The following is a 15,907-nucleotide window of genomic DNA, read 5'->3' on the forward strand; positions in this document are numbered from 1 at the left end:
CCCCATTGGACATGTGGCACTGTAACATTATTGCCCAAAAAAAGACTCTGGTAGTACTTATGCACCGAGGACACGGTAACCCCATTGCCCTAGATAGAATGCATAGGGATATGTAAATATTACAGCTGTCAATTGTTTCTATATTCCTAAACTATGATCAAATTCCGACATTGGTGCAGTATAAAGTTTTAAAAGAATTTTAGGATGTAAAAGCTTCTTTACCTTTTACCTTTCACTTGTGCTTTCCGTTTATCCTTTAATAATAGGACACCCTACTTTTTTTTGCGTAATACATAACACACTTACAGGTCACTCTCTTATTGTGGTTCATTTTTGTTACACTGAGATTGTGTTGCTAAGACAATCCTTCATGTCTCTTGGTTCTTTTGACATTTTTCTCCTCTCCCTTGAGGTATGGCCTAGTCTCACATTCTTGTGTATCTTTTTGTTACCTTAACTGCTAACACTCTTTAACGTCTATTATGCTATACTTTGCTAGCAACAGTGTGACCCCATTTGTGTGACAGAAACCTTTACCCTAGCCATCTCCAACTCAACTCCCCGTCTCCACCCGCCCTAAAAAGAACAACTATGGGACCTTTATAATACACCGTTCTCTTTGCCCCTGACCGGCAATAACAATAGAGTTATTTCTCATATACACCATTAATACATAGGGCTTCATTTTCATTATCTGACTTTGTCTTCTATAATGGTTCAATTGAGATTTATTAGCTTTTTTCTTTTCTTGCTTACGAAGCTGGATACCATTTTTATGTGTGCTATATTGAAGCAATACATAATTGCATTAATTTGAATTACTTCCGTAACTGACAGCACAACTCTTTAATCAATAAATAAAGCATCTTTCAACTAATTTCCTTCCGCATAACGGGCTGTGGCTTTTTCATATAATTGGGATCACTAGAGGCGTGCACACTTCCTTGTCTATTGCCTCTCACTGAATCTGGAAATCACATGCATACTGGCACTTGCGAGGCAGTCAGCCATCTAGTTTTCCAGATACCAGGAAGTATAGGGCATGTAACTTACGTTCTTGTGGTGGGACACCCTGGTAGAGCTATAGATACTGGACATATCTCCGTGCTATTCATGCCAGCCGGACACAGATCAAGAATCGCTGCACTGCAACTTACGTGATAAGGTACAGGGCTCATTGGGCGTATTTTAGTGTTTTATTCTACCTCGTAGATTAACTTGCAACCGATTATGCCGGGGGTCAGACTCTTCGTTGCTTGATCGGAACACATCGTTCCAAGAGCTAAGACTTACCTCGTAGGTCCTTACTCACTACTATGGGGAGGAATCGAACATTTTAAGATTAGCTGAATTTATCTGATCTGAGATACATTATGACATATAACCTCTGATTACCAGTATTGCAAGAAATTCCAATTTATGTGACTCGGCTATGATATTTGCGCAGGTCGAACTCACACAGTTCTTCAGGGTATTACTTCAATTTATTCTACACCGTCACGATCATCTTAGCTTTTAACTTCTTTCCAACCCCATTGACCTGTCCACTAACTATTGATTTCCTGCCTGTTGTGCTAGCGTAACTCATGCAGCACCATAGCACTTTACTACCAGACATACCAGACCCTCTTGATCCTTTTTGCCTAATTTCACTCTTATCCCTTCAAACAGATACTCCTATGAAGAACATTGAAAGCAATTGGCCTCTAACTCAGTCTGGGATCTCTCCAATAAGGATACATAGGCGGTTCCTTTTGGCCTAAGGTGCTTTTCACCATCATACCTAGCAACCCGTCCTTTATGTGCTCATTTACACACTAGTGAGCACACGGACCACTTACATCACCTTTTCTTCCATACAGGGATCTAACCTTGACATTACATCCTAATATTCAGCGCTCGATACCAAACACGCATTACAAGAATTTATCTCCTTGGCACACGTACTATGCCAATTATAATTTTGGGTAAGCTGGTCAACTAAGGGACCTTTTTCCCTTTTTTTTTAAAGCACTTTTATCACGGACTGGCACTTGGGTATTGGATTTGACTATAGGACTACACCATGGCTGCTGAGATCTGCTCGCCTAAACATTCCTGTTTCTTCCTCTTCTCACAGTATCACAACCTTTCTCTCCTTTGAACCATTACTCTCTCAGACTACAACTATTCCTTCCTTTCATAAGAATATTGTGCGGTCTTTTCTCACTTGGACTAAGACTGTCCAATCTCAAATCTTGACTTTTTTGTTTACTCTATCTCTAATAAGGAAGTTATGATTTTCCACCACAGATGTCTAAACTCTGCTTATGTTGTCTGCTAATATAGTCCTGAAGAAGCCCTTTTTAGGGCGAAACGCGTTGGCTGTTTCTAAAGATGGTTACAAAACAAAGAGTCCCAAATTTAAAAACTGAAATCCCTACGCACACTAGAATATCAATTCAATAAACGGGAGAGAGAGACCAAGTTATGTCAACAAACACCACAAAATTAAAACAATACCAAATGGTTAAAAAAAGAGAATTTGTGTCTATTTATTATGTTCACATATTATTAGACCAATAGATTTCACAAATTAAAAACAATTCATACAATTTATACAATAAAACATATTATACACACAATTTTTAAAAAACAGATCAATATTAAGAAAACAGAGGTCGACGCAGCGTTTCGGTGATTCAGATGATTTTCACCTTCATCAGGACAGTTTTCTAGACAGTAGAGAGACATATCTATTATTCAAACAATCGTGTGTTGCTGACAATAACCCTTAACATCTCTTATATAACCCGCAATTCAAAAAGAGTAACAATTACTACTATAATTGTTCTAACCATTATTACAAGAATATGTAAGTTCTAAACAACCATTTTTATTTACACCAAACATCGTAGTTTAAAAAAACATTTTAGTATAGTCTATTGTCTGCTGAGCATCAAAGTCATTTTTACAAGGGAAAACGTAATGGTCATACCTCTTGCTATGGGATTTTAGAAATACTTTGTCTTGCCCCTACAGTTGAATTTTATTGCTGACAAATCGGTGGCTCCAACGAAGGTCCATCCTTCTTGAATACTTATCCAGTGGTATGTATAGAGAAGGATTAAAAATCCTACTCTTATTTAACAAATCTGTATGAATAATAATTTTTAAACAAAATACCTTTTTACAGTGAGTCTACACTAAAGGTGAATTATAAACCCACCTTTCTCTGTGCAAACCTAAAACAACGATAACAAAGCTAGAAGGAATTAAAACCCTCAACTAGCGAGAGGTATGGCCATCATGTTTTCCCTTGTAAAAATGACTTTGATGCTCAGCAGACAATAGACGATACTAAAATGTTTTTTTAAACTACGATGTTTGGTGTAAATAAAAATGGTTGTTTAGAACTTACATATTCTTGTAATAATGGTTAGAACAATTATAGTAGGAATTGTTACTCTTTTTGAATTGCGGGTTATATAAGAGATGTTAAGGGTTATTGTCAGCAACACACGATTGTTTGAATAATAGAAATTTCTCTCTGTCTAGAAAACTGTCCTGATGAAAGTGAAAATCATCTGAATCACCGAAACGCTGCGTCGACCTCTGTTTTCTTAATATTGATCTGTTTTTTAAAAATTGTGTGTATAATATGTTTTATTGTATAAATTGTATGAATTGTTTTTAATTTGTGAAATCTATTGGTCTAATAATATGTGAATGTAATAAATAGACACAAATTCTCTTTTTTTAACCATTTGGTATTGTTTAAATTTTGGGGTGTTTGCTGACATAACTTGGGCTCTCTCTCCCGTATATTGAATTGATGTTCTAGTGTGCATAGGGATTTCAGTTTTTAAATGTAGGACTCTTTGTTTTGTTACCTGTACTTACCCTGTCCTTATCTGAAACAGTAGGGTACCTCCCCCTTTTTTCTCCATAACTTGATAGCACTGCTTGTCAGTTGGAAGTTGGTTCCATACCTTCCACGTAGCATCTAAAACGGTCCATGGAAGGCATCAAAACGTATGGTTTTTCAGAGGACCATTTTAAAAGAATAATTAATAGTACCTCAAAAAATATATCAACCATCACCTTAGAAAATACGAATGAAGAACAGTGGAAGGCACTGTGGAATATGAAAAAAAGAATAATAAGAACAGAACTACATGCTGACTTTCTTATTGAATACTGTAAACAAGGCATCATCCCCAAAGGCCTTCAGATATGTAATGAACCGGGGGTCTTTGTAAAAAAAAACTTAAATTTATTGAAAACTGGACGTTTATAGCCAATAGGCGCAGTCGCAACTGAATGTTGCTGATAATTGAAACAGCCCAAGACGTTTTAATAATAGAGAAGAGAGAACTAGTAGAAGAGCTGGAAAATAAATTGAAGGAAAAAGATGCCCTAGGCTAAAAAGAAACTGGAAGAAATTCAGAAATATATTGTAGGATATGGATAATATATGGTGAATAAAAAAACTAATAAACTTAAGAAAGATATTTATACCTATAACCTTGAAGCAGTTTATCCATATCTCCAGAATGATTTTTATGAAAGACCAAGGGACGAAGGTAATTACAGAAAACCTTGGATTCAACCAGCAAAAAACTTTCCCAAGAAAAGGGTGAGGTTCTTTGATACTTCTTATACAAGCTCAGACTCAGAGAGTGAACCTCAACAAGAGAATCATAAAACTTTGGATAGAGAAATTGTATCAAACACAAACAGAGATTCTCTATCTTTTTTAGAACAACGTCAAAAGAACTTTGGTCCCCCAAGAGGCAGAGGCAGGGGGAGGGGGAATTTCATCCATAGACTCCATTCCAACAACGTCCATATATGAATACCAGGAGTCACAAAAAAATGGGACTAACGGATAAGGCACCCATCATAAATCTCTCTCAATATGATCTTTCCCTGGCAGAAAGAAGTGTCCTGGAGAAAGGCCTTGGGTATGCGAAAGTTCAACCCATTGATAAATATAGTCTAGAAAGTGATTTACAAAACTTTCATAGAAAAATTAGATTAAATTCCTTCTGTGAGGGCAAAGAAAAAAGCCAATAGGCAATAGATCAGGAATTAGACCCAAGTTTACTTGGACCCCGACTAGCGCACAGGTCAATAAAGACATTGAAATCTTTGAAGGTAGCGTTAGCAAGTGCATTGACGATCTACTTAATAAAAAGATTTGGCAGAATAGCAATATAACACAACAGGAACTATAAGCACTTACAGGCACATGCATCAAAGGATTTTGCGATCGCAAATGGTGCGAATCGCAAAAATCGGCCGTTTGCGATCGCAAAATCTGCTTTTGGAATGCATGAAGGATGAAGGCCCTCGCAATTTGGGAATTCACAAATATTTGCGAATTCTCGAAATGCGATTGCATTTAAGGAATCGCATTTTGTGATTCCTTAAATGCAATGCATGAAACTTTAAAAAATTGCGATTTCACAATTAGGGGGAGCAAATTACCATGAGGTTCAACCTCATGGTAATTTGCGTAAACTTTGAAATATGCACTTTTGTGCATTTTTCAAAGTTTCATGTTGTGCACACACATGCCCTAAGGGCATGTGTGTGCACAACATATGTGCACAGATTGATTTCAGGGGTACAACAGGGTGTCCTTCGGACACCCCTGCACCCTTGAAATCGCATTCTCAATTTGCGATTCGCTAATTGCTAATCGCAAATTGAGAATGTCTTCCCATTCATTCCTATGGGCCTCTAGGCCCATAGGAATGAATGGGGAGGTATGCCTTAATTGCGATTCGCAATTTGCGAGTCGCAATTAAGGAATATTAAGAAATCGCTATTTTTTTAGCAATTTCTTGATGCATTGCATTTTGCAACTCCTTAATTGCGATTCCTTATTTTTCACAAGTAAGGAATCGCAAAATGCAATATTGATGCATGTACCTGTTAGATCTTGGGAACAAAATGTTGCCCTCACTGTGAAGCCCACAGACAAAGGGGGGAGTATTGTTATTATGAATACTTTGGATTATAATAACAAGATTCAAACCATGCTTAGTAATGAGCAACATTACTGTAAATCGAGTAGACAAGAGTGGATTTAATTGAAAACCAGAACTAAAGAAGTTTTAACTTTAGCTAAGAAAGATGGTGTGATATGCACTGAAGAATATAACTATTTATCCAATGAGAACCCTGTGATCCCGGCATTGTATGGCCTGCCTAAAGTCCATAAATGTACCAAAGAACCCCCGATGAGACCTATAGTCTCAAGCATCAATTCAGTTACCGAACCCCTTAGCCAGTATGTTGACATCTTTTTACAGCCGTTGGTGATACGACAAAAGGCATACATAAAAGATACCACGGTGATGATCAAAAAGTTTGAAAATATTGAATTTTGCCCAGAGACCCAATGCTTGGTCACTTTAGACATCGAAGCGTTATATACTAATATTACTCCGGACAACACCATAAACATGATAAAAGGCCTAGTTACAAAGGAGGATCATGACCTTACAGCCCACACCACATTTATAGTTGACTGTGTTGATTTAATCCTTAAAAACAATATTTTTTTGTTTGATTTTTTTTTTTTAAACAGGTGAAGGGCACCAGCATGGGAGCCACCTGTGCTCCAAGCCTGGCCTGTCTAAATGTAGCTGACTTCGAGGACACACATATATTCAGTGACCTGGCATTATTTTAGGAAAACATCTCCCAATGGAGCCAGTATATTGATGATGTGTTCTTTATATGGACAGGGACAGTAGAATATCTAAAAGAATTCATCGAATGGTTGAACCTTGGAGATAATAATCTCAGGTTTACCTGAAAAACAGCAAAGATAGGTGTGAATTTCTAGATATTGTGATTAAAAACGTAGAAGGTGTCCTTAATGTAGAGTTATTCATGAAGAGCACTGACAGGAACACAATGCTACACTACAACAGCAACCATCCAGCTAGCCAGAGGGATAATATTCCCTTTGGCCAATTTCTTAGATCAAAAAGGAACTGTACTAATAACAAAGACTACGAAAGACATGCTACTATCCTGACTCAGAAATTTATTGCCCGGGGATACCCTAAAAAACTTGTGAAACATGCATACAAAAGGGCTAAATATTATATTAGAGACACCTTCTTCTAGGATAGGGAAAGAAAATCAAATGATTACAAAGGACCTCTCATATTCGTTACTAACTTTAGCAACATTAGCAATAAGATTAAAAATATAATAAATAGAAACTGGCACCTAATTACCAAACAGAATAAAGAGCCCCTCCCTAAACCCATGTTTTCCTTCAGAAGGAACAGGACTATTAGGAACTGTCTGGTACACACATTCAGAGAATCTAATGTTTCCACCCAAACAAGACTTACCAACACAAGCTTACCAGTTAGAACTTTTGCATGCTGTAGTTGAAGCATCTGTCCCAATATTATCAAAGGTGACAACATAACAGTGAATGGAATTAAACATAACATGGAAAGTTTTGTTAACTGACGCTCCAAAAATCTAGTCTACCTGATTATGTGTCCATGTAATTATGGATACATAGACGAGACAGCTAGGGAAGTAAAAACTAGAATTTGTGAACACAAATCTGCTATAAGAACTAATAAAACAACTGCACCATTGGTTGAACATTGGTTAAAAGAGAAACATACCCTAAATGATCTTAGGTGGGGTGGAATTGAAAATATGAAATTGAGTTTCAGAGGAGGTAATGAACTGATAAAAAGGAAAAAAATAGAACAATTCTATATGTGCTTTTTTGACTCAGTAAAAAATGGATTAAATAGCAGAGAAGACTAGAAAAAAACTTATCTGACCATAGACCAACAGAGAGCTTAGACTTATACATCTGTACTCTAAAATGGTTGAAGGCTCTAGTTTCGACTGTCTGATGCATAGGTAAATTATTTTGTAATAGATCTGTGATTCAACCCGTAGTACATCTGAAAGGTAATAGCATAGCAGAGTGTGGCTGCAGAATTAACGAGATAAGAAGTTTTATTTAGACTCCATTCACGTACAATGGAATGGCCAATATTTGAACCATAGAAGATGGCTGCTATAACAGAGGTCCCTCGTAATCTGGATTTAACATAAATATAGAGGCCCACAAGATATGATTAATGTTAATAAACAAGGGAGTAATATGGGCACATTTGTTTTTACTAGAATGTTCCCAAAAAATAAAACATTGACTTTCGAATTTATGAGTGGTAGGAAATTTTCAATTTAAATGTACCTAGTACTAATAGACTGATTTGCACATGAAATGAACAATAACATGGACTATTTGTAGATAAGCAGTCAAGTTCAAGTTTCAAATCTTTATTCGATTATTAAAAAGAAAAACAATCATAAAAGCATACAATACATGTACATTTATATTATTACACTCTAATGGGATTACCCCATAAAAACAGGTTTAGTGCAGCTCAATGTACAATAAACAAAATGATTAGAAAACCATACTTTTCCTTGCAGCCACAGATTTCAGAATAAACATGGCAGTGTGAAAACAAAAACAGCAGCCTCATTGCCGAATTTATCGTAGTAATTGCCAGTTTTATAAGTAATGGTTTTAAATAGGCATCGAAATAGTATAAAAAGGGGACCCCCTCTTGGAGTTCATTTCAGGTCAGGGAGTAGAGGGGAGAAGAAATACCAAAACAACTGAAGAAGCTCCCTCTTTACCTATAAATACTTTTATCACAGGAGTTACCTCTCAAACACAGGGCATACACCAACAATGTCTACACAAAATGTGAATTTTTACTCATTTTATTTCATTTTTCGGTAAAAAAGCCTTTTTTTCATTCATGTGTTGGTCCATGTCGTTGTCTCAAATGAAACGTGTCGACCAATTCCCTTCCCTTCAAATCTAATGACTTTGGTCACCAACTGGACAACAGATTCAATGTTATAGGATACTTTATGGTTGTTTTTGTGATGGAATGTATGTTTAGGAAGTATGTATGAGTAAGTGTGTGTGGCTCTTTACCTGGTTGTGCACATTTGATTGATTCTGTTTTTTACATGAATTTGATTAACCAAGGATATATATTTATAGCTCCATTGTGTTGAAAGAATTTCCCCTGGAGTTTCTTTGAATAATGTATATTTTTATAACTGTTGCATTTGAAAAATATGATATACTGAAAAAAAAGTCTTTTTTACAGAAAAATTAAATAAAATGAGTAAAAATTCACATTTTGTGTAGACATTGTTGGTGTATGCCCTGTGTTTGAGAGGTAACTCCCATGATAAAAGTATTTATAGGTCAAGAGGGAGCTTCTTCAGTTGTTTAAATAGGCAACGCGAAGATATTTATAAATGTCACACAGAAATAAAAAATGCATAGTACTCTGTTTGGTGACCCTGTCGCATGGGCATGGTATAGAGGGATAATTTTTCATAACTGGGAACGCGACCAAATGGTGGACAATTCCGAGTCTTAGTCTAATAAGGACAAAACAATGAGATGGTCTGGTGACAACCTTTAAATATTTGGAAAAACCAGATGAAACCCTATGGGAGTAGTAATACTGAGGGATAGTTGACAACATAGTAGAGTCTCTACGCACTTGGGCTTTCTTATGTAAATAAGAGATCTTTAACTCTTTCTTTGAAATATCAGAGAAGCACTCCTGATCAACCAGGAGATTAAGATTAAATACATCTCTTGCAGTTGTCACAACATAATTAATCCATGGGATCAGTGAGCTTTTGTCAAGGCGAAGACAATCAGTAATAATGCTCCTCATAAAGCTAGTTTCTTTCTTATGCCAGATTGCTCTCCACACCAACAATGGTCTTAGACAGATTAAATCTGATAAAAACTCCAGACCCAATTCCTGGTGTATTATCAGAGTGGAGGCAGACGTAGGCAGGCATAACAGTCTTTTAAAAAACTATTTTCTTCTATTTGCAAATCCCCATGGCGACAATGCCCCCAAACACCGGATCCGTAGAGCGCAATTGCAACGCATCTACAAGCGATATATGTGCAGCACGTCATATATACGGCGGTCGCCAAGCTTATTTGCAAATTTAAAAACTCCATTAGCACTTTTGGACATCTTGGCTTTTACATTGGATATCTCCTGTGACCACATACCGTTACCACTGAAAGTTATGCCCAAATAACAAAATTTATTTACAATTTCTATTTTTTGTCCCTCTGTATGGAAAGATTTCAACTTCCTCATTTTCTTTCCGCATGGCATAATAAATGTTTTGGTATTATTAATTTAAAATTGTTTTTCCTTGCTAAAACCCGCAAACTTGTCCATCAATTTCTGTAAACCTCGGGGGGATCTGGATAGGAGCACTGAATCCCCAGCATAAAGCAAGATGGGAACAGCCTGGCCATCTACTAGCGGTGCATCAGAGTTAACCTGCTTAAGCTTGGTCTCCATTGCATTAATAAAAAGGGAGAAAAGAAGGGGTGCAAGGACACAGCCTTGTCTAATGCCTAACTTCACACTGATACTATCAGTGCATTTCCCCCCTTGACCATATCTAAGGCGAGCAGAAAGTTTAGAATATAATCTGGCCAGGAAATAAATGATCTCTGCTGGGGCACCTTGTTCTAATAGGGTTGCCCATAGCAGCGCGTGATCAACAAGATCGAACGCGCTGCTTAGGTCAGCAAAGCAGAGAAAAAGCGAGCCCTGCTTTGCACGGGTATACTTCCCTATTAGGAGGTCTAAATGTATGCATTGTTCTACGGTACCAAGACCCTTTCGGAATCCAAATTGGGACCGCGCAAGAATACCACAACCCTCGGCCCACTCTTCTAACCTGGCCAGCAGCACCCAACTCATGGTTTTGAGTGATGAATCTAAAAGGGAGATAGAGCGGTAGTTTTTGGCACCGACCTATGCCCCTTTTTATATATCGTAATGATTACAGATTCACCCCAACTAGGCGGTGTGCTTTTCATGACTGCCGCGTTAAAGACCTTAGTCAAGACGGGGCCCCACAATGGTGTATCTGCCTTATACAGGTCTATGGGCACCCCGTCAGGACCAGGGGCCTTTGCTCCCTTACTAATTCTAATGGCAAGATCTACCTCAGATACTGCAATGCTTAGGGGGACAATTTGCCATCGATCAGCCTCTGCCAAGGGTGCATCTACCACCCTCTGCGGGTTAGAAATACTAGCAAAGTGAGTAACCCAGCAATCCTCGCTAACTTGGGCAGCGAGGACTGGAGTGTTATCACTCTTGAAAAAGGGACAATTAACCGTATCCCAAAACAGTTTGCTGTCCGATAGTTCAACGGCCTTGGTCAAATGATCCCATGCTTCTTCCTGCAGTTCCAGCTTTCGATGTTTTAGATGCCCCTTATAGGCTGCCCTGAAAGTTATGATACTCGACCTATCTCTGGGCCTACAAGATAGAGCCCTCATAAGCTTCTGCAGTGACTCAGTGCACAAGGAATCAAACCAATCCATCTTTGGTTTATGATTAGTATGCTTAGTAGAGGTCAGGTTGCTTTCAACTATGTTAATAATCCTATTAAAACTAATCAATATGCCACTAGAATCTGTACTTTCGTCCAGGCAAAAATACAAATCGGGCAAACAAGCCGCGACAATTTTAATCTGTAACTTTTCGGAATTATCGCCCTTCCATTTTATCCTATGATCATTTGGTCTACAAGGGGCGATATCGGTAACAACGGTTTGGGCTGCTGGTGCTTTATTACCCAAAACCAGCAGTGTTACTGTGACACAATTGTGGTCGCTGATCACAAGATCCAGAACGACCGGAGTGTCACAATGCATACAAATACCATCTGAGACCAGAAGATGATCAATGACTGTAGCTGTATTCCTCCCTGTGAAGGTAGGGACGGGAGTTCCATCACTGTCTCTGCAGGTTGCAACACGACCAAGTAGAATTTTGCGAGGGCTGAGTTCAGGGACTCTCCGTAACGACTATGCTTAAAATGAATATACCCTTCTCCTCTATCATCATATATCCCGCACACCTTAGTTAGTGATAAGGGACACAATGGAATATTAAAATCCCCACCCCAAAAGAATACGAAATTAACATGATTAGCCCGAACAATCCCATCCGAACGACCTCGCTAATCGCAGTCGATCGCATAGAATTAGGAAAGTTATTATAAAAATTAATCAGTAAAACATTGCGGCCATTCTTATGTCTCAACCACAACAATTGGGAGTGACTTCCAATCATGACATATCTTATAACCTGCACAGGAAGGTGAACAGAAAGAAAAATAAGTAAACCCCCTTTAGCTCTACCCATATTCGAACCTTGTGCTGGGAGGTTATAAGCAACATAACAATCATAGGTGATGTCATCTACACTCCAAGTCTCTTGGAGGCATAGAATGTCAAATGATTCCAAAATTTCTCTCCAGCCCAAAACACCCAGCTTACTGTTCCAACCCGCAATGTTCCAATTTGCTAGATTGTACCCTCGTCTATCTTTTTGTATCCCTGCCTCGGGGGTAACATCCCTATCCCGGTATGTGGAATCTACAGCCTCTATATTAGCTAAATAGAGGATCAAGTTACCACATCCTTGCTTATGGGATGGACTTGAGCTATTTATGTTTCCCTGGTCTACATACTCGTGCGGTACTGGATCTTCATCTCCAGTAGGGTCACAGTCCTCTGTGATATTGGGTTGTACACAATCTAACAACTTTAAAGTGTCCAGAGATCTATTTTCTACTTCCCCCTTATCCTTGAGGATTCCTTGTTCATAAATAGGGAGATGCAGTCAATCTACTGCCTCAAGACAACTAAAACGGTTGTAGTTAAGGAAGTGATCCGGGATGTGCATAGGGATTGGTCTACCCCATGTCCACCTATTCCCACCCCGCCTTGCAGTCACAGATAGCCCATTTAAAGATGGCCACCATGAGATTGGCTTCGGTCGAGATTCATAGACAAGAACTATAAAGCTCGGATTTCAGGAGTGTTTAAAAAAATCTTATAAACATTAGGTATTTTTACTTTTTGGCGCAACTTACTTATGATATGAAAAATGCCTATATCACATCATAAAACTTACTACTGGCAATTATAGACTGGCCAATCCAAGATGGCCGCCATGCTACGTACGGGACTGGCAGATATCTTCTTAAATAATGAAATCAAAATGACAAGACTTTAGGCTAAGTTATTTAAATTTTTATGATCGAGCCAGTTGCACAATCTAAATTTTCTCCTTTTAGAGCAATTACGTGTTGACTTGCTCCAGGACCAGTATATGTTACACCAGTCTAAAATTGCGGCCATGAAATGGGACCGGCCACGATGCGTAGAAAATGTAAATAATAAGGCTTCAGCCTTCTTTTATTGAATCTTTTGATCGAGTGAGTCATACCATTTAACTTTCTCCCATTGGAGCATCCATGTATCGATATTTTGCAGGATTAGTAAATATGTCACTGATGAGGTATGAACTTTCACCTCTTGCGTGTATTTAAGCAACCACACACGATACATTCTTCCACACCCACAAGCAAACCGTGACCACGTTGAATGCAGGGAGGCCATTTTCATCTACGAAGTAAAGCGCTGTGGCCTCGCTAGTTAGCCGGTTCATGCTAGTTAGTAGATAAGAACGGGATTTACTTAACACCCATTAGGCGTATTGCCGTTAGAGTAAAATCAGCTGAAACTCTATGGTAAATACCCTTTAAACTTAATGGGACCAGTAACATAAGGATATAAGGATAACTTCATGACTTGACAGTCATAGAAACAAACAATACTGATTAAGAATGACGGTACACCACCTGAAATAAAATAGGGGGGTAGTTAGAAATAGTTGATACTATTCGGTTTTACTAAGAAAATTTACCATATCTAAACCTTAGAACGAGGACATCAAAATAGAAAAGAAATAATCCTAATATAGATTTATGTGATTCTTTAATTTCAGGTCTGTCCAGTATTTTAACCTGTACAACACCACTGCCACAATACTCCAGGTAACGATAAGGGGGTGTAACAAAAATCTGAAAAAGCAGATTTAACATACGATAAAACCTTTTATAACTAAACAAACATAAATAATTTTTGTATTCATTGTTCAAAAAGGATATAAAGAGGACGTATCATGTGGTTTCAAGCCCAGTCGACATCCAGACGCGACTGCAAAGTTGACCTATACTAGGCTTCTTGACAGGCTTTTGAAAGGCAAGTGTTATGCTCAAGCGACAAGACCCAGTCATAAGTATTAACAAGTTTACTAGGCTGGAAGCTCAATATACATGAAATATATGGGATTTTAGAAATACTTTGTCTTGCCCCTACAGTTGAATTTTATTGCTGACAAATCGGTGGCTCCAACTAAGGTCCATCCTTCTTGAATACTTATCCAGTGGTATGTATAGAGAAGGATTAAAAATCCTACTCTTATTTAACAAATCTGTATGAATAATAATTTTTAAACAAAATATATTTTTTACAGTGAGTCTACACTAAAGGTGAATTATAAACCCACCTTTCTCTGTGCAAACCTAAAACAACGATAACAAAGCTAGAAGGAATTAAAATCCTCAACTAGCGAGAGGTATGACCATCATGTTTTCCCTTGTAAAAATGACTTTGATGCTCAGCAGACAATAGACTATACTAAAATGTTTTTTTAAACTACGATGTTTGGTGTAAACAAAAATGGTTGTTTAGAACTTACATATTCTTCTAATAATGGTTAGAACAATTATAGTAGGAATTGTTCCTCTTTTTGAATTGCGGGTTATATAAGAGATGTTAAGGGTTATTGTCAGCAACACACGATTGTTTGAATAATGGAAATATTTCTCTACTGTCTAGAAAACTGTCCTGATGAAGGAGAAAATCATCTGAATCACCGAAACGCTGCGCCGACCTCTGTTTTCTTAATATTGATCTGTTTTTTAAAAATTGTGTGTATAAATATGTTTTATTGTATAAATTGTATGAATTGTTTTTAATTTGTGAAATCTATTGGTCTAATAATATGTGAACGTAATAAATAGACACAAATTCTCTTTTTTTAACCATTTGGTATTGTTTTAATTTTGTGGTGTTTGCTGACATAACTTGGGCTCTCTCTGCCGTTTATTGAATTGATGTTCTAGTGTGTGTAGGGATTTCAGTTTTTAAATTTGGGACTCTTTGTTTTGTAACCTGTACTTACCCTGTCCCTATCTGAAACAGTAGGGTACCTCCCCCTTTTTTCTCCATAACTGTTTCTAAATATGAACACCAAGCTCGTGTGAAATAAAAACATACAGCGGCATCGACAAACTACTAATTTGTATTGCCTCTCAGCTATCTTTTTGTGTCTATTTATGATCATGTGGCAGCTGACCATTTGAGGTGGGCATTACAAAGACCTAATATACCACGTGAGTGACCTAGGTAGTGCAGTTATCTATAACCCGGCTGCCCCTCTGTATGTTGATCCTATTAACTCAAATGTCCTTGTCTGTGATGGAGCTTTCCACGGACGTCATTTGCCTGTAATTTTAGCCTTTGTGCTAAAATAAAAATGTTAATTCTGACAGTTGAGATGGCTCAGCTAAAGTAAAAAGGAGGGAGTCTCCTGTGCTGTAATCCCCAGGGAGGGGCAGGCAGCTAAACATGAATTTAACCAATTTGACATGGTGCCTGGTGTCTGAATGAAATGCAAATATGTGCAATTGGTTAATATGCAAATGTAAAGGCTGCTTTGTAACCGATATAGGTGTCAATTGATGGAGTCACTTTAAGCTTCCTTTTGACAAAAATTTCCTCTTTTTGAGAGGTATGGTAAGAGTGTTCGAAGCTGAGCTCTGGAGTGCATGCTTTTTAGAGACCGTTATAAAAACTCGGTACAATCTGCATATTACTATAATCTACAATTTGGAGAAGTGTTTTGTCTTTTTATTTTCT

At 37.7% G+C, this 15,907-nt stretch overlaps 1 protein-coding gene across 2 annotated transcripts in view; it reads left to right on the forward strand.

The window, feature by feature from the left end:
- Nucleotides 1-15,283, forward strand: part of LOC147705924 (B-lymphocyte antigen CD19-like) — a 911,795-nt gene extending 896,512 nt beyond the window's left edge. Inside the window, exon 17 of one of the 2 annotated variants that reach the window (XM_086928997.1) lies at nt 14,825-15,283. In XM_086928997.1, the coding sequence (XP_086785123.1) occupies nt 14,825-14,837 (13 nt within the window). In that variant the 3' untranslated portion in view covers nt 14,838-15,283. Of the gene's footprint in view, nt 1-3,537; nt 3,712-14,824 lie in introns of those variants that run through there. The other variant, XM_086928998.1, reaches the window with a different exon arrangement.
- Nucleotides 15,284-15,907: the final 624 nt, after the last annotated feature.

Source organism: Lissotriton vulgaris, chromosome 7, assembly GCF_964263255.1.
Source record: "Lissotriton vulgaris chromosome 7, aLisVul1.2, whole genome shotgun sequence".
In the NCBI taxonomy this organism is placed as follows: Eukaryota; Metazoa; Chordata; class Amphibia; order Caudata; family Salamandridae; genus Lissotriton; species Lissotriton vulgaris.